Source organism: Haemaphysalis longicornis, unplaced genomic scaffold (genome assembly GCF_048455015.1).
Source record: "Haemaphysalis longicornis isolate Haplotype H1 unplaced genomic scaffold, Haemaphysalis longicornis Haplotype H1 scaffold_9, whole genome shotgun sequence".
Classification (NCBI taxonomy): Eukaryota; Metazoa; Arthropoda; class Arachnida; order Ixodida; family Ixodidae; genus Haemaphysalis; species Haemaphysalis longicornis.
The window spans coordinates 49990222-50009046 of NW_027526460.1; the positions used below are offsets into that span (position 1 = coordinate 49990222).

At 49.0% G+C, this 18825-nt stretch overlaps 1 protein-coding gene across 1 annotated transcript in view; it reads left to right on the forward strand.

The window, feature by feature from the left end:
• The window catches only part of LOC144153176 (uncharacterized), a 52671-nt gene that overhangs the window by 9610 nt on the left and 24236 nt on the right, over positions 1–18825 (forward strand). The window contains exons 2-5 of the mRNA XM_077684825.1: positions 4813–4870; positions 11084–11266; positions 15046–15137; positions 15291–15401. Of these exons, the coding sequence (XP_077540951.1) occupies positions 4813–4870; positions 11084–11266; positions 15046–15137; positions 15291–15401 (444 nt within the window). The remainder of the gene's footprint in view (positions 1–4812; positions 4871–11083; positions 11267–15045; positions 15138–15290; positions 15402–18825) is intronic.

An 18825-nucleotide genomic window follows, 5' to 3' on the forward strand; every position in this document is an offset into this window, starting at 1 on the left:
TGTCCGACTGTTTCGGGGCACACATTGTACCGTTTCTGCCGACATCACCTTTGTGGAGTCGCCTGGTCGGATGATGGTTATAGCCGATTGATAACCCCGCACGCGCACACCAGCTTGTCAACAATCCTCCCGAGGCGATTCCTGGTGAGCCAGTTGACCCTTTCTCCAGCCCGCTATGTAAGTGAGAGAATGCATGTTTCTTATTGTGAATTCTTTGCTGTGTATTTGTTAGTGTTTGCGCTGTGTATACATGCTTGCAGCTTTCCATGGTAGTGCTCGTATGGTTGTGATAAGAATTGTGTATTTCTTTGTCTAGTCCCAAGCATCTTGTATAGAGAAGTGTAAAAGAGAGTTATGACAGTGTTGAGGAGACGGGAAAAAAAACAGAAGCGCAATGGCTTTCTAGGCCTTCTGAGGTCAGTGGCCGAGCGCCGATGCCGCCCCGTCGAGTCCAGTGGCTTGAAATGTGTAGCGGCCACAGAGAGCCCTCTTCCGTCAGCGAGCGTTGCGGCCGGCCAACGCCGGCGGACGCTAACTGCTGCCCGACTACGGGCTGGGCACACGCTGACGGGTGTATATGCCCCAGGGGCTAGGTGCGTAGTGCAGTGTAGTGTTTGTATCGTGGTTGTCCACGTAATAAACCCCTGTACTATGAAAAGTATCGCTTCCCTGGGAAGTGACTGAAAACGTACACTCGCGGCGAGAGTCGTGGCTCGCTCTCGAACCCGTTGTGGGCAGTCTCTCGGCAGGGCAGTTCGGTGCTGCGCGAGAGCAGTGAGAATAACGACGGCGCGTTATTCTATTACTCTATTATGTTCCTTAATGCTAATGTCAAGGATTAAGGATAAGATGATGCCCACAGGATGCATAACATTACTGAGTAAAGAAAAGTTCCTTAGGCGAGCTTCAGATAAAACTGAGAGAGATAATAGAAGCCTATTATATTAACAAAGTGAATGACAAATGCGTAAGGACATCATCGTTATCACTCTCTGAGAGAGAGAGAGAGAGAGAGAGAGAGAGAGAGAGAGAGAGAGAGAGAGAGAGAGAGAGAGAAATGTTAATTATCAGAGAATTTGTGATGTTGCAGAAGTGGTTCCCTCTTCACGAGAATCCATGAGCTGCCTTAGCACCGGCTGCCCTCTCGGTGAACACGAGCTGGTCCGAGAGGCAGGGGCTGGAGTCTGGACAGCAGTGTCTCCCACTGCTCTTGAGGATTTGGGATGCGGGGTATTCTACACTCTAGGATAATATGTCTGAGTGGCAGTATTTGCATTCTGCTGGATATTGGATAGGGGATATCCGGTGTAGCCTAATTGGATGCGGGTTATAGGAGTCTAAGTGTTGTTGCTTGAGGTTTCGTGAGGTTTGGGTGAGGTGTCATTCCGTGGCATGTTACAAGAGGTATATATTTCGCCACATCCTCTGAGGCCTAGTCGGCAAGTTCTCGGGCCTTTTGGTGGGAAAATATGTTGTCCTCCATGGAGGCATGTGCAGGAGTCCACACAAATCTTTCGTTCCTGTCGGGGACTTTGGTCGAGAGCATGCGGTGTGTTTTTGGTGCCATCCAATTTTTAGACGGGTTCCTGTAATAAAAATCTTGCTGATGGTTAGAGTTTCCTTTTTTCATCCATCTCCCACCTTATAAATTTAGAAATTTTGTTGTATTTTTTAGTGTAAATTGCCTGTATACACGAAAAAACAAACACTTGATAGTCAGCGCTCGTTTGTGTCCTACGTGTTTATATTCCTCAGTCCGAGTATATTGGCGCTGTTACGACTTTTCATGAGAAGGAGGAGGAGGAGGAGGAGGAGGCGGAGGAAGTGGTTATTGGGGGTGGGGGAAGGGGAGATAGAGGCCGGTAACTGTCTGGCGTTTCGCCGACACCTCAACCGGCCGTTTCATGAGAAGCATATTATGCATATTTGCAAAATAAAACACGAGTACTCGGCCGCTCTGTGGATGTATTCAACAAGATGACGTTCTTTGAGTATGAAAGGGAAGGACGCCGCGCTTAGAATGTTTAATCTTTCGGCTCCCCCACGGGGCCCTTAGGGAGCCGTGCGATTTCTAACGAAACCAAATGAGTCGTAAGACAGCCTCATCATTTTTTTTGTTGTAGTAACACGAATGATCCCCTCATCACAGAACAGCTTTATATCTGTCTAATAGTGCGTTACGTGATGACCACGACCGATAGCTCCTCGTTTGATTGTAGTAGCTTCTAGAGTCGGATGCACCAGGGTTTCGTATGACAGCTGGTTCGTGTACACTTGCTATTACACTGTGTCATCGTCTTGTCTGTGGCCGACTTAGTTACGTCAGATGTGCGTCGTTTCGTGGTAGGTGGAAGAGGCGAGTAGTAGTCGCGTTACCTTCAGGTGAAGCCAGCGAGGCTAGATGGGGAGCGAGGGGACGGAAGGGGGAAGCGTGACGGGACCAGAGCAGGTGTCTTAATGATGGTTTCCTGGACCACATTGTCCGAGCTATACAGCGCCCTCATTCAAGGCTCTTCGTCAGGGAAGTGGGCAAGTGAGTTTACGACGTGGTGCTGGGTACCGCAACCCTGGCATATATGGAGAGGTATATGAAGAGGGGTGGGGCAGGGGGAGGAAGAACTTCGGTGTGGACGAAATGCCAAATACGCTCAGCCCCAGAGAACGGAGGCACTGCAGGGGGGAAGGCGGCGGAAGAGGTGGTAGTGGGGTGTAATCTCTGGGAAAAAGAGGAGCCGATCTGGGGTTGGCCCTATGGCGAGGGCCGAGGTTCGAATCTACTCGGAGGGTTAACTTGCTAGCGGCCTGGTAAGTGACCTCGCTGCCTCCCGTGTGGTGTGGGGTTCAGCTCAACTCCATCGGGGAAGTAGGAGGGTTTTGTCGGGACACAAGGGTGATTACTTTACTGATTAATTAAACAATCTATGTCCAAATTTCAATAATAGCGTCTCGTCCTGTGTTTCGTGACCTCGACCATGACGTATCTAGTGCTGGTTTATAAAAATCAGCAGAAATTCAGAATTGTCTACTAATGCGTAGCATTCTTATACCGGTTGTCTAAAGTGGGAGTTCTTCACAGTCACATTTTTTTTTTCTAAATTCTGTTCCATTGCTTATCACTGTTTACGCTATTATAACAATTACCGGTAGAACTCCCGCCAAATCTTCATTTTTGGGGAAATGCAGGGCGTTAAATGGTTTTGCCACTCTTCGCTAGTTTTTCTACTTTTTTTTTTCGTTTTTCAAAATTTTCTCCGACCAATTATCTACGTTTACGCTATTAGAGCGATTTCAGGTGGAGCTTGCGTGAAATCTGCATTTTTGTGTACATGCATGGTGTTACACGGTGCCCCACTTAGTGCTATGTTTTACTTTTATTATTTTTTGGCTTTTCAAAATTACTAATTATCTCTATTTACCCTGTTCTAACAGTAACAGGTGAACCTTTCACCAAATCTGCATATCTGTGGAAATGCAGGGAGGTACACGGTTGGCAACTTCTCGCTTTTTTTTTACTTTCATTTCTAAGGTTTTTCAAAATTCTGTTCAACCCATTATCTCCATTTACGCTATTATATATCCGCTTACCGGTGGAACTTCCACCAAATCTGCATTTTTGTGGAAATCTTAGGCGTTCCCCGGTCCTGGCTTTGAGGGTACCCATCAAAGAATGCTACACATTAAAACGAAAGTCAGTATGTTGAATAAGGATGCCGCCCCTGGCAAGAACGTGATTGTTAGCCTGACTACCGTCTGCCTTCACAGATGGCGTAGGGATACCGCTGTCCGCATAGTTTTGTGTGTGTGTGTGTGTTACCGGACTTGTGCATAGCTTATTGTTACGGTTGATAGTAATCGTGCCGTGAAATATTGTCTACAAATCGACAGGAAGGGCCACGTAAGTGGGCGTCTCGCTTGTGCCATTTGGCTGGAATCGTGTCAAGAAAGCCCAACACACTCGACGGCTGTGAAGCATCCGCCGGCATATTCCACACCGTTCGCACTAGTGCTTCTATGGTTACGTGTTCGTTCGGAAATTCCATTGCTTAGCCAAACATTCTTAGTGCTATAACAATATTGATCGAGTATTAAACTTTATCGCCAATAGCTCGTTCTGCACGCGTATAATAGGTGTTTAACCAGTTTAATTTGCGTTGGATTTTGTCGGCCTCAGGCAATCGCAGCAAACTGCCCATCACACGTCATAGGTTCAATGCGGAAAAGTCACCAGTGAGTCGCAAGTCTATCGCTTGTTTGAGTGAAGCTTGCGTTAAAAGTGGTGTCAGTGTTATTCTAACGAGGCAGTCTTTCTAAATAACCAAACTTCCATTTTGTCCTCATTGGCTCCTTTTAAGCGCTCTGTGGAACGCTTCGCGCTTCATACACACATGGAGCCTTACGAGTTGCTGCGTGATGACACAAGTGGCGGCACCCTACATAGCTCCCATTTGAAACAAGCGTTAGCAGAATCAACTTCCCAAAGTGTCCATCCCCGGAAAATCGGCATCCAAGCCTACAGATAAAACCCCATTTTATAATTACGACTAATGTTGTTTACGACGCGAGCGTCAAATCAGTTGGACGTTGCGCTGCGAACCAGGTCTGTATAAAATAATTATTGAAGTGTTCTACTGCCATTCTTTCATTAGTGTCTGTGCTCTAAACGGAACGTAGTGCTAACGGCAGGATAAAGAAATATTGTGTACCGTAAAGTATTACTTTAACCACAGGTTAGGGTAGTTAGCAACACTGTGCGCCTTTTCTATAAGCACAACACATGTTTTAATCTGGAGATTACTGCATTATATTTTTCAGGTCGTCAACGGCTTCTGGCTCTTGTTCTACGTACTTGTTGGAAACAGATTTTTCGAAGGTAAAGCATTCGATTCAGCCCTTCAACCATATCATGCTCGTCGTCCCTTAGCTCTCACTGACGCCAGAAGGATCGGATAAGCGTTTCCGCTTATCTGATAAAATCGTTCTAAATAACTAGTGTGTGCCGCGTGTGATATACTTGTCCGGTGGGTGCTTTCACTGAACGGTTGGTGTGCGGTGGACGCAGCCCCTCGCACATATGTAATTTGTGGACGCATTAGGCGTATCTGGACCCCCTCGTGAAGTTTCAACCGCCTGATGTCGATTACAGCAAGATATCCCCGTGAAATTGGCTCATAGATGGCGACAAAGTCAAGCTGCTTGTATGAATGTTCCGTAAACAGTAGCACGCAGATATACAGTGTTTATCGAAAATGTCGAGGCCACGTCAAATGTAAGCAGGCCATAAAAGATTCAACATACAAGACTTCCTCTCGAGTGGTCCTTGAAAGTATCATGCCAAAAAAAGCTGGCGAACGAATTCTTCATTCTTACTGTCATCAAACAATTCAATCACACTGGAAGATCAAGTAAATAAAATTATCACCGTGATCAAATATTTCGGTAATAATCGAAGGCTACGAAGCTCTGACATTTTGTGGCCCAGGACCTTCTGGCGTGGCTTAGAAATATTCTGACAGAGACCGCACTTTGTGGAAAAGGGTAGTGTTCATTTTCCTCGCATGAAACGTGTTGACTAGAGTGGACGCTATAGCCGGATTCATCAATTATCAATGTACTGCATGAAAGGGGCAATAAGCTTTGCCGCTTAACAAGGACTACAAGCTACGATCCACAAGGGATCACGGAAGAGAGAAAATGATGACGGCGAACCTTCCATGCATGCAGCAGTTTCCTGAGGATATTTTTGAACAACGCTGAAAAAAAAGAGGCTGGGGCAGAGCTCATTTTGCCCTTTGTTACTGGCACGAAGGACTGTAATAGGTTGCTTGCACTTGTGCCTTCTCCTAAAACATAACAGAAGTGAACTGCATCTTTATTCAATACAGGGGCTCGTTTTTGGCTGTGATTCGGTATATCTGTACATTGTATAGCAGTGCCAGCCATTTAAAACATTGTTTTGTTGCCCTCGATATCTTAGGCGGTTAATGCGTGCGAGTCGCATCTTTCGCATTTTTCTTTTTATTTTGTGGACGTTCCTAGCACGCTCATCACCCGACAGTGTTCTCGAATATTCGTTCAGCTTTAGAATACCTACAACTTTCTGAGTTAGAAAAAACTTGAAAAAGACCTTTAAAACTCGCCAGAAGAAACGAACACAAGATCAGTCCATTTCCTTGCTTTATTTTCATGCATTTTCACCTAAAGTTGGGCTCTCACAGTTCTGTATTCCAATCGTAAAGGGAAACCAACTCTGAGAGAGAGAGAGAGAGAAAATGACATTTATTTGTGTCCGGCGTGCAGGGGCGGGTCAGGCCACGCAGGGCTTCACCGCCCCCTATCGGGAGGCTAGACCTCGGGGGACTCTAGGCCGATGCTCCAGCTTTGGCTACTTGGCGAGCCCGCTTCCTCCCGCTAGGGGATGGAGGGTCTCCCGTTCGCGCCTGCTGGGCAAGGGCGTCCTCGAGCCGCTGGACGGCGATGAGCTGTTCCTTCGGGTTGGAGGAACTAACATAGTCCACCATGTCCGGTGGCAGTGGGTCCGACACTGCACTGTAGTCACTCGCACCACACCCCCACATAATGTGGGCCATAGTTGCAGGTTCGTCCGCGCACACACTGCACAGCACTTCCTCGTAGATTTCGGGACACATGTGTCGAGCCAGGGCCGGTGTGAGGACTGTCCTCGTCTGCAATTGTCGTAGCAGCACCCCCTCTCTTCTGCTCAATCTTGGGTGGGGCGGGGGTAGTTGCGCCCTTTCCACTCTATGCCAGGCCAGGACCTCGCTGTAGTTGAGAATGGGCTCCATGTCAGGGGCGCTCTCCACCGCAATCTGAGAGGCGAGGCGTGGGGGCGCCGCACGGCGCGCGAGCTCTCGTGCGATGGCGTCCGCCTTCTCGTTGCGGTTGGCCACACCCCCGGCGATGGGTCCTACATGAGCCGGGAACCACCTTATGTGCGTTGTGGTCTCTTTGTGCTTGGGGAGGATGCGGGCTGCCACCATTCCCACCTTGCCTCTGGAGTAGTTGGTGATTGCCATTTGCGAGTCGCTCAGTACAGTTCGGGCCTCGTCGCCGCCGCACAGAGCTAGGGCGATAGCGGCCTCTTCCGCCTGCTCGGCATTGGTGGCTTGGAGGCTGCACGCGTTGACTGTGTTTCCGTCCGCAGCGCGAATTACCACTGCTACGAAGTGCTGTGGTCTTTCCGGCATCTGAGCGACGTCGACGTACATAGCCGTGCGGTCGTTTTCGTAGGTCTCGGTCAGCGCTCTGGCCCTGGCCTGTCTGCGCTATTTGTCCCTCTGCGGATGCATGTTGCGCGGGAGCGGCGAGATCACCAGCTGCCTACTAATGATAGGCGGCAGCTTCTTTCTTTGCATGTTAGCCTCTTCTTCTTCTCTAGTTGTTGTCGGGCTGAGGCCCGCACGCTGTAGAATCTTCCGGCCAGTCCTGGTGTTCTGTAGTCGTTGTATCTGCGCTGTACGCTGAGCCTCGCATATCTCTTCGAGAGTATTATGGACTCCCAAGGACGCCAAGGCCTGGTTGCTAGTACATGGCAGGAGTCCAAGAGCCGTTCTGTATGCTTTCCTTATGGCTGCGTTAATCCTATCCCGCTCGTACTGCAGCCATCGGTGGAAAGAGCCCACGTACGATACGTGGCTCACCACAAACGACTGCAGTAGTCGCAGGAGGTTGGCTTCCCGCATGCCGTCACGCCGCGTCGAAATTCTCTTTATGAGGCGGGTGGTGATGCCTATTTTCATTAGCAGCTTTTCGAGCGCCGTGTGATTACCGTTGCCTGCGTCCATGTGTAGGCCTAATATTCTGATGGTATTGACGTGCGGGATGGTGGTTCCGTCTTTGGTGTAGAGGTTGATGTTTCTGTGTGCTTCTTGTTCTCCCTTCTTTCTTCGGTGGCCGGAGGGTGGTATGATCAACAGCTCCGATTTTTGAGGTGAGCAGTGTAGCCCCGTGCCGTGGAGGCTGGTTTCGACGGTATGTATTGCCTGCTGCAACGTCTCCTCGATGTGTCCGTCCGAGCCTCCTGTTACCCACAGCGTCAGGTCGTCTGCATATATGGTGTGTCGTAGGTCCGGCAGCTGGGCTAGCCTTTCGGCCACCGGTATCATTACTAAGTTGAATAGTAGTGGGGAGATGACCGACCCCTGTGGCGTGCCTATGCTGCCCAGCTTTCGGTCTTCGAACTGTAATTGCCCTATTTGGATGCTGGACGTCCTGTGTGACAGGAAGGCTCGTATGTAGTTATACGTCCGCTTTCCTAGACCAAGTCTGTTGACTTGTTCCAGGATGGCGGAGTGACGGACGTTATCGAAGGCGCTTTTCAAGTCTAAGCTTAGGATCGCCTTGCAGTCAACCTTGCTGGGAGTTTCGTGCATGTCATGTTTCAGGAGAAGCATTGCGTCCTGTGTGCAGAGCTTTGGTCTGAATCCCAGCATGGTGTCGGGGTATATGTCGTTCTCTTCCAGGTAGTTTGCCACCGATTGTTCAGGACATGTTCCAGCACCTTCCCTGCACATGATGTGAGGGAGATGGGTCGTAAGTTCTGTATGCTGGCTGCCTTGTTCGGTTTTGGGATCAGTATTGTACGGGCTGTCTTCCATTGTTTTGGGAGCTCACCCGAGCGCCAGCATTTGTTGTAGTACATCGTTAGGGCTTTGATTGCCGTCTCGTTCATGTTTCTTAGAATCTTGTTGCTTATGGCGTCCGGACCAGCAGCCGATCTGCAGTTCAGTTCCTGCGCCGCTCTGCGGACCTCCCATTCTTCTATGTCTTTATCGAGTTCGGGGTTTGCCGTTCCTCTATAATGTGGGTAGTCAGTGTTAGGGGTGGCAGGCAGGTATTGTTCATTAAGTAGCTTGGAAAGCTTTTCAGTACCGTGCGTCTTGGTTGCCTTGTAGACGATCTGGGCAAGTCTGTGATGTTGATAGGCCTTGCTTTGCGTCTCGTCTTGCAGGTGCCGGAGGAGCTTCCACGTCTTGCTGGCGTGCGGCTGTCTGTCGGCCTCGTTGCATATGGCGTGCCATTGTTGAGCGCATAGCTGGCGACTGTACTTCTCGATCTCTCGGCCGAGGTGCGCTATGCGCTTGCGCAGGCTTCGTAGATGTCGGTGTCTCTTCCATCGTCTTTGCAGGGATCCTCTGGCCTCGATCATATAGGCCAGTTTAGGGTCCATGACATGGATCTGTTCGTCGGTTTCAATCTCCTTTGTGACTTGTTTGCTGGCCTCCACCATCTTCATGGTCCATTGCTCGATATCGTCGATGGTCGAGTCGGTGTCGATTCGGCGGAAGGCATTCCAATCGGTTAACCTGTGCTTGTGTGTATTCTTGTTGGTCCTTGCGTCCGCCCCCCTGATGGGGACCTCCACTTCTATGATGTAATGGTCGCTCCCGAGACTATGCCCCGTGTTTCGCCACTTGGACGCCTTGCCGCTGGGGAGACGCACAAAGGCGAGGTCGGGGTTGGTGTCTCGGGCGGTGGAGGTACCGATGCGGGACGGTTGCTGTGGATCTGTGATGAGCTCGAACCCGGTCTCTTCAGCTTCCTCGAGCAGATTTTTACCCTTAGCCGAGGTGAGCCCGTATCCGAGCTCCTTGTGCTGTGCGTTGAAGTCTCCAACTCTGAGGACAGCGAGGCGTTTGCTATGTAGTAGTTCTGAATGCGAGAGCATGAAAGTTGAATTAAGCGCCGCTGAGTGCTCCTTCAGAGTTTGCCGTGTCGCGTGCTCCGCATCAATGTCAGGGGTGGTGTGCGTCACAGCTGAAAGCAAAGTTCAGGAGCCTGCGCCTAAAATGTCCTGCTTCGCAATCTAAAGTATCAATCCAAGCTCTCAATCCAAAGTGTAAATCGAAAGTGTCATCCTGCTCCTCAGTAATGTAATTCCTCCTCTCCTCTTTGAACGAGGCGCCATGACACGTCCATTCTAGACTAGCAACGCAGTATCCCCATCGCCCTTGGGTTAGGAGAAGTGTTAGAAACTCAAACGCGTGTGCGCTAGAGCGCGCTTGCGCTCAGTTACGATTGATTTACAAGAGGCTACAGTTCTGTCGTTACGAATGCGACCCTTACACTACCTTTTACCATTCAATGACTGCTCTTCCCTTGAATGTACAGTGATGAACAAATGAAACGCGAATACGAACATCAAAGAATATGGATAGTGGAGATAAAATAATGGCTCGCTGACGTATTTGGAAAGACACATTTTCAATCTTTGTTACTGTAATGAAACCACGCGATAATTTCACTTGCGTGAAAAGAAAGCGCGTCATTTCTGTGGTCTGGATCATATTTTCGTGTTCGCGTTTCATTTTCCCACGACTGTACATGCCATGACCATACTGAGCGTATTGTGAGTTTCGGGATTCAGATCCGGGTGCATAGTTCGCGGGGATTTACACCCAGGCTACACCAGGGTCCGAATGTCATTTGAACCAAATGTCGTTTGACTGAAATGGGGGGCTTCGAATGCCATTTAGAATGCACCGTGCTACACTACAATTTCGATGGCATTTGAAAGCTTTCACAATTGCTCGCCGTGCTGTAGTGGCGCTGTTGTCGCCCCGTTCTATTTTCGTACAAAAATAGCACAATCAAATTTAGGAGCAGTGTAAGGCAGTAAAATGATATCAAATTAGAAGATACACCAGTTTTGACTCTATAATGTGGTGGCTATTTGCGTAGCTTAATTTTTCTCGCAGCCGACCCACTGATTTTGAGAGTATGAAAATTAAATATGTTGATTTCATATTTCAAGTAAATGAACAGTGAACAAATTTCCAGAAAAAAATTTTTGTTTGTTTCACGTACGGAAGTATTATATTTTTTATTGCCGATCGAAGACGCTGCGTGCTAGAGTGTTAGAAACGCCATTTGAAATCCCAAATGTCTCTCTCGGTGCTCATTTGGCTCGAATGTCATTTGAGCCTAATGGCATTCCAAAACCTAGTATAGCAGCACAACTTGGCATTTGTGTCATCTGACATTTAATTCAAACGACCTTCGAACGCTAGTGTAGCAGGGGTATTAGACAAAGTGTCAGTGCATCTTCACGCATTCTCTCGCGCAGAAGACGCAAGGAATAACTGGACCGATCCTGGCGAGGAAAAGCGGCAAGCCATCGCGGCGGCTGAACTGCACTCCGGCCTTTCGGATGTAGAGTCCAAAAACACCTCGGCACAGGCCTCTGCGGACGTCTCGAAGGAAGCGCCGCCCAACGCCACCCAGATGAACATAATAGGCGAACTCCCTGGTAAGATTGTGGACATTTTCGCCACATCGCAACTCACATATTAGCGGCAAGCCACGTGAACTTGCACTATTGAGCGTACATAACTATAGTCTTTTTTTTTTGTTACGGCATTTCAGCCGAGCGTGTCCACCGTTTTCGGCACCCAGTTACACTTTGAACGAGGTTGCGTAGCACGGGAAACTCAGAAGACCTCCGCACCACTCAGCCAGCCTGTTTGATAACTAATTATGGGCGGAAGGCTATCGACAACCCACCACCGATACCGGTCGAATTTTAAAGCGAAGCTTTCTGTGACTAGGTTAAAGGCAAATTCGGCGGTCCTGCGTAGTCACAAAACCGCTCCGGCGCCATCCGATACGCATCCGTAAAAAAACAACGTTCGAGAGGAGGATATGCATGCACCATGCGCAAAGATCGAGCCAAGTATCGTGCCTGCCTAACACCAGTACATATGCACGGACAGCACACCTTGATCCACCCACACATTTAACGACGCTTATTTCCACTAGCTGGGGAACACGCCTTCACGTTCCCAGTACAAAGAGACGATAGACTTGCGTTCACCCTCCTAAATCTTTTGCCTGCAACAATGCAATGAAGTGCCGAACACACAACGGCAAGAAAAGTTACCACCCGAGTGCGTTACACCACCTGCTGTCCGGTAATAGGCAGTTACAGCAGAGCGGAAAAGTGGCCTCGGTGGGGTAGTGGGCAGCCGACCACAGCGCCAATAAGCGTGCGAGGAATGAAAGGGAGGTAGCGAGACAGTTGACCATTGAACTTCAGCCGTGTTCGAGCCGGTTCAGTGCCACGCTGTACTCAACCTAAATTTCAACCAAGGAATAGAAACACGTAGAACACAAACGGGTGCTATTCTACGTGTTTCTATTCCTCGGTCCTGTTTCGTTCGCGCTGTTCCGTTGTTTTTTTTTTTTTTCATGAACATGAACCAAGTAACTCGCACCAGAGTCCTGCTAAATTTCAACGATGAAGTTCGCTCTTTTTTACAAACTGCCGTACGAAAAATATTCCAGCGGTAGTCTGGGGCATACGTACGGCCGACGGTGATCACTCGTTATTTTAACAAAGAAGTGTTTTATGCCGGGGTGCACCAAGTTCTCAGTGACGTCATATCCGTCGCGGAACTGACGTCGCCAGAAAAAGTGCCATTGACGCGGCGGTGCCCGGTTTCGAGCCCACGAACTCTCTCGCCGTAATGGGAGGTACATGGCCCTCTGCCCACTGCGCTATGAACAGAAACGTGAGCAGCTCTACGAACGCGCCTTATGTCCTTCCCATCACTCATTCAGATGGTGCTTCCGTCTAGGAGAGGCGAAGGGAAGTAGCGCATCGTGACAGTGATGAGCGCCGACAGTTGGCGCCTCAATGCCAGCGCCTTCGGGTACGGGGCCCCCTCCCCTGTTTTTTGTTTCTTGCATGTCGGCGTCACTTCGTCTGGCGGTGTCAGGCTCGCGATCCCTTCGCACATGAAGGAGGTTCCTTTGACATTCAACTGCTCCTGTGAAGCCCCTTTCACTATCGTGTTTTGCCCAATCCTATCAAAGAGGGATGAACCACGTTTTTTTTTTTATTGAAGCGTAAGCTAGACTGGCTGAGGTTGAGCAGTTTCGCGTGGACCCTGAAGGACCGTGCTGCGCAGGCGCGAGGAGCATTGTATATGATTGAATTGGATTGGATTGGATTGGATTGGATTGGATTGGAAATTCCATGCAATTGCAGCATGGGTGTGTAAAGAATTGGGTCAGCACATTCGCCGGTCTGCGCATTCCGCAGGAGTGACGTCATAGCCGCGGCAGATGCACTGGCGCCGGCGCGTGCCCAGCTGTGCGCCTCCGTTGCGCAGTAGCCAAGTCTGACGCTGCGCCGGAGCCGCTTGATGGCCGTTTCGCGTGGCTCCTGGAGATCCGTGCTGCGCGTGCGCGAGGAGCAGTAACTGTAATGGACTGGACTGGACTGGACTAGACTGGACTAGATTGGATTGGATTGCTGAACCTTAGCTCACGCTATGTATAACCTGGCACGGTCGAGCTAAGCTACTGTTAATTTTTTACAGCAGAGCTGGCTAACTCCTGCGTTTTTTTTCGTCCGCAGAAGAGAAAAGCAGCCCCCCCCCCCCCCCTTGTCTCACTTCGACACATCCTCTCCCTTTGCCACCTGTTTGCCTTTGGCGGTTCATATTTTGATATCGGATGCGTATATTGCCCCTGAAAAGATGTCTTCCCGGCAATTCATTCGTCTTTAGAGGTCTAGTCGACTTTACGGCGACCGGTGCAAGCTTGGTCTTCCAAGCTAGCCTTCGCACATTGTATGTTGCGCAGTGAAGCTTGCTCAAATTTAGCTGAACGCTCCCCTGTGCGACGGTGTGGCTGGAGCGAACGTTTGTGGCCTAGAGTGAACGTCCCAGCCACTCAGCTGGTCATCCGCTTGCACAAAGAGGAATGGCAGATATGTTTTTCATTTTAAAGATAATCTTTCTTTATCCCCGTAAAAGTAGAAATTTTTCTTTCTGTGTCCATCGCCCAGTTCAAACACCTTGATCTGGTGAAATAACGCTTCAACACAAAGTTATACAGGCAAGGCTGTTCCAAACTGCTGAAAACTGCTGCCATAGCCCTTGCATGCCCACATTACTCAGCCCAAAGTAAATCTAAAACGTGTTTTATGCAAAGTGTGAATTCACGATGGAGAACACCGGCGTTTCTTTAAATAAGAATAGACATTGAATTGGATTTTAGGACCGCAAATGAAAAAGAAGTGCGCGTGAAGAACTGGCGCGAAAAGGCGCAATAAAAGGAAACAACTCGAAGTTTTGTTTCTTGCTGTTCCAAGGAGAAATTTTCCAAGAAGAGCGTTTCCAAGGAGAATTTCGCTTCAGAAAACAAAAGATGGACTGACCCAGCAAATGGTGCGCAAGAAATGAAAACGCGGGTGGAAGTGGCAAAGTTTTGTTAGAAAAAACGGAGATGGCGGGCGACATTAGATTGCATCGAACAAACCTCCGTTTCGCTCATCGTGGGAGCAGCAAGCTGTTGGTAGGGGAAGAACATAAGCGGTGGGGAAGGATAGAGTGAACGCAGCTGTGAGGCGAGGTGGCAACTTAATCTTTTTTTAAGATACTTGCAGCGAAGCAAGCATGCACGCGTGGCCAATTTTTATTTTTTATTTGTTTACGTGGTGCCAAAAAAAAACTATTTCTAATAACGAGCCACAGTTTTTTGCCCAAGAAAGCTGGCGAGGCGGCGAAATAGGTGAAGTCACTGCTGAAAAAAAAAAAAAAAAAAAACTAAGTCCAGTTTCATCGAGTATGAAATATGCTCAACCAATGGAGATGTGATTCTCTTGCATCGGCTCCAGCGTCAACGGGCGCTCGCCCTAGAACGGCAGCGCTGTCGCCGCGCGAATTCTGCGGCTCCCGGAAAAGAATCGGCACCAAAACGTCAGCAGCGGGAGGGAGCGGAACCCCCCCTCCCCCTCTCCGTGAGACCACTGCGACCTCTATTGGTGGGTCTGGAAACCGGTTTCTGCGAGGCCGCCGCAATGTCTGGAAGCCTGCTCCTATCCCTGCGTGACGCACGACCTTCAGCAGACTTACGAAAAGGCGCGACCTACAAGAGCGCTGCTGTTAAAGTGGTTTTCCTGTAGTATCCCTCCAGTTTATTCAAGGAGACGTGTGACACACTCGCAAGGAAAACGGGCTTAGCTGAGATGGGCAGTGACCACAGAGTCTACAATGAGGTGCAATCGTTCCTCCTTCGCAGTGAGTGGCTACGTCTTCGACCTGATCTTCGGAACCGAGACAGCACTCAACCTGGCCTCGGACATTATGATGCAAGTGTCTTTGTGTTCATGGGTACGTATACCACCTGCTTTGTCCTACGAACTCCCTAGTATTCGCATTTCGGAATAAACTCCCTCGTTTCTATTAGAGACTAAAAATAACACTTTCACCATGTCATGAATGTGGTACAGGGGATCTCAGTCCTTTGCGTTCTCTCTATTGCAGAAATCTCCCGGGACAAAAGTCATGCTGCGGGTCTTCTTCGGCTGGAACTGCTTCAGTACTGGACTGTGCTACCTCGCATCTCTCTTTCACGCTGATTTCGACTCGAGAATCGTGAGAAACCAACATTTATCTCGATTTCAAGTACACCACCTACTGTAGGCAGTAGGCGCTTGAACTAACGAACTTGGTACTTTAGCCGGAATAAATCTCAATGCTAACTACTGAAGGCGGGGAGATTACTAAGAATACGCAATTTGTTAAAATACTGCCTTAGTATTCTCTTGTACTAATGAGTTAAAAACTGATGCCTACGATCATTTTTCACTCCAAAATACTCAGAAAAAACAATTTCACCCGGACCGACTCAGATAAAAGAATTTTTTACCCAAAGTAAACACTAAGTTTGGTTAACACAATACTCCTTTCGGCGGCAGTTACACACTTGAACAGATTATGACTAAAGTTCAGCGCGAAAAAAAAAAAAAACACGGCAGAAATAGAACCTAAAGGTATACGGACCGGATAATTTGTTCAAATACTGCCTAAGTATCTGTTGCGTCTGCACAGCCGTGTATGGCTGTCGACGATTTATTAAAACTCAGAGGTAGGAACATGGGCAGTAGCTCGGGCGTCGGAGAGAGCAGTGGGCGGCCTTCGATTCGTGAGGCGTGCTCGTGCAACAGAACCAGTGCCTTTCTCGCGCGCACATCAACGTTGTCGTCTTCTGGCGACGTATCAGTATCCTCATGTAACAACGAGGTAAATTGATGCATCCCATCATAGTTCACCCCGAAATACTTGTAGTAAACCGCTCTTATTTCCCAAAGTAAACGTTACATATAATAAACACAACGCGCCTTTGGCACCAGTTTTAATCGCGAACAGCCTTTCCAGTGGAATTAAAATGCGATAATTAAAACATTTTTCCAGAACTGTGCCGTTTTCTTTTTGTTGTGGCTGTTAGCGTTGCGTAAATATTTTGACTAATCCTTTTATTCTTAATTTATTTTTGTTCCACTTACATTTGCTCGTTCAACTTACATTTAATTGTTGTCCCATTAGCTGTTTCGACCCTTCGGAATCTTGCGTATGTACTTACTTACCGCAGATACCCTTGCAGCCACTCTGGGACATCCTCCTGCATTTTCATTTATATATTCCGGCTCTAAAACCGAAAATATTATTCTTGTTGAAGTCTAGCTGACTGAGACGGTGGCGTTGCTGGGCAAACTTGCACGCGGGGCCCGAAAAATTTGTCACCCCCTCACATATACGAAACAATTATTAATAATAAAATTAGTGTTATTGTTATATTATAATATTATTGTCTTCCATTGTTACCATATTAAGGCTGGTTCACACTTGCAACTGGAGCTACCAAAAGCGATTTCTGTCGCTCTTGTTGCTCGGCATCGCTCTTGTCGCGGGACATGAGCAATTGGTCTCGACAGATTTTGTATCTTTCATATAGATACCAATGTAAAAAAAACTTTTCCCAGATACTGAATGCGCGGGCTTCGAAATGCCAATGCAAGCATGCATAATAAGCAACATGCGATCCGAAATGAAGCGATAGGATAATTGATGTGTAGTTATTTATACAGAACGGGCAATATATCAGAAAACGTAAGCAGCAAGATAAGAAGCCGTGTGTTATTTAGGCAAACTAAACCATAATAGCTACACGAGCTTGGATTAGAGAACTCCAGACGCCACCTCGGGTGCCGATCTCGAATACAAAACACCGACCATTTCACTGAAATGGGCATAGATAAAAACCCAACAGTAAGGAGCATCGTGGTGTGTCGCTCGTGAGCACGAAAACACCGTTATCAGCCGAGAAAGAAGTGGCCAAGAGCTACTTGCGGTAGCAGAGGGCGTAATGCGCCAAACCAAAGTGTGGTAGGGGAAAAGTGAAGGCTGATACGCGGCATCGTGAGAGTACCACGTCTTACAGTCGATACCAAGCAAATGGATGCTTGCAAGAGCACAGGAATCCGCCTCTTTCATTGCGGTGTGCTGCCACCTAGCGTGCCTAGCGGAAGTTGAAGCCGTAGGGTTTGCCGGCGTTTCCTCCGGCTGCGTTCTCGTTGTATGCACGGCAATCCCACATTACGGCGAGGAGCAGCCGAAGATTTTCTTCTGTATTGGTGTTATAACGCCTTAAGATGACAGCCCCTGGTCATCACATAATACCAGGCGGCTTCTTATCACTGAATGAGGGCTGGCAGAGAAATCTCGGACAGATCCGTGTGCCGTCCGAGCAGCAGAGCGAGCAGTACTTGGAGTCGTCTGGCATGAAGTGCGATCGCCAGCTCAACAAAGGCCGGCAGTTCGCAAAATGCCTTTAAGCGCTGGACACATGTACGATTGGTACACGCGATTCGCATGCGACTGATCGTTACGACTGTCGCCACGACTAGTCGTACGCGTGAATTTGAGACGGCCCGATGCGCGCATGAGATGCGTCGTCGGCGTCGCTCCGCCCACTGTTTTTGCTCCATGGTCAACTACGATGATCGCTGAGCTGAATTTGTAGATTCTGCGCGTTTGTTCGCAAGAAATGGATAAAGCAAGCAATCGTGAAGCGTTTTCTGCCCTCGGAAACAGTCCGCGCACACGCCGGCCGCGCCTGCCAGCTCGGCACACTCAGCGGCTCGAACCGACGCAGACCACGGTAGCAACCGCGCTTGTCGCTGCTCTTCTGAATCAATCTGATCGCTAAAAAGTTCCACATGCGAGAAAGTAGGTGTTAGTGTGGTGAAAAATTGTGCTAGGGATTGTTGTCACGGCTTATTTTAAAAGCGGCGATCAGATATATCTGCCGCGATGCAAGCCGCCTACGCCGACCGGTCGCCGCGGCGCGCGGTGCGCCGAGCGGTCGAGAGATGGCGATACCTGCGCGGAAGCATCGAAACAGGCTACGCAGATGTCTTGGTCACCGATCGCTCAAACGGCAGTTATAACTTAATAGAGTTCCACATGCGAGAAAGGGGATGATAGTGTAGTGAAAAGTTGTGTTGCGGATTGTCATTCGCAGTTGCACAGATAGCAGCCATCAAATATCCGCCAGGATGCTAAGCCTATAGTTCCCATCACCCGAGCCGACGCGAGCGACGCAAACCGCCGTAGCCGATCGCGTGCGGCCGACGGGAAGCGATAGAAGCCGACACCGCTCCCTTTTCGGCACTCCGAGTTACAGCGGAACGCAGCACAAGTTGTGGGCATTGTTCCGCGCACAACGAGCACACACAAAAAATCGAACGATGTAAATACAACCACGACCCCTTCCCGCTTGTGCGGGAGCTGTGGGGAATGTCGTCTGCTGCCCCTACTGGACTGCTTAGGGACTTAGCCGCTAGGGGATTGCGCATGCGCAGTGGGGTTGTGAAAGAGGCGGATTGTGAAAGAGTCTCAGGCCTCGTCAGGCGTCCTGTCCTTTGTCCCACAGTCTTTGACATTTTTTTTTCTTGTAATGTTCACAAAGAAACCAACAGAACGCTTTCACTAGCACAGAAACTGCCCCTCTCGCCCA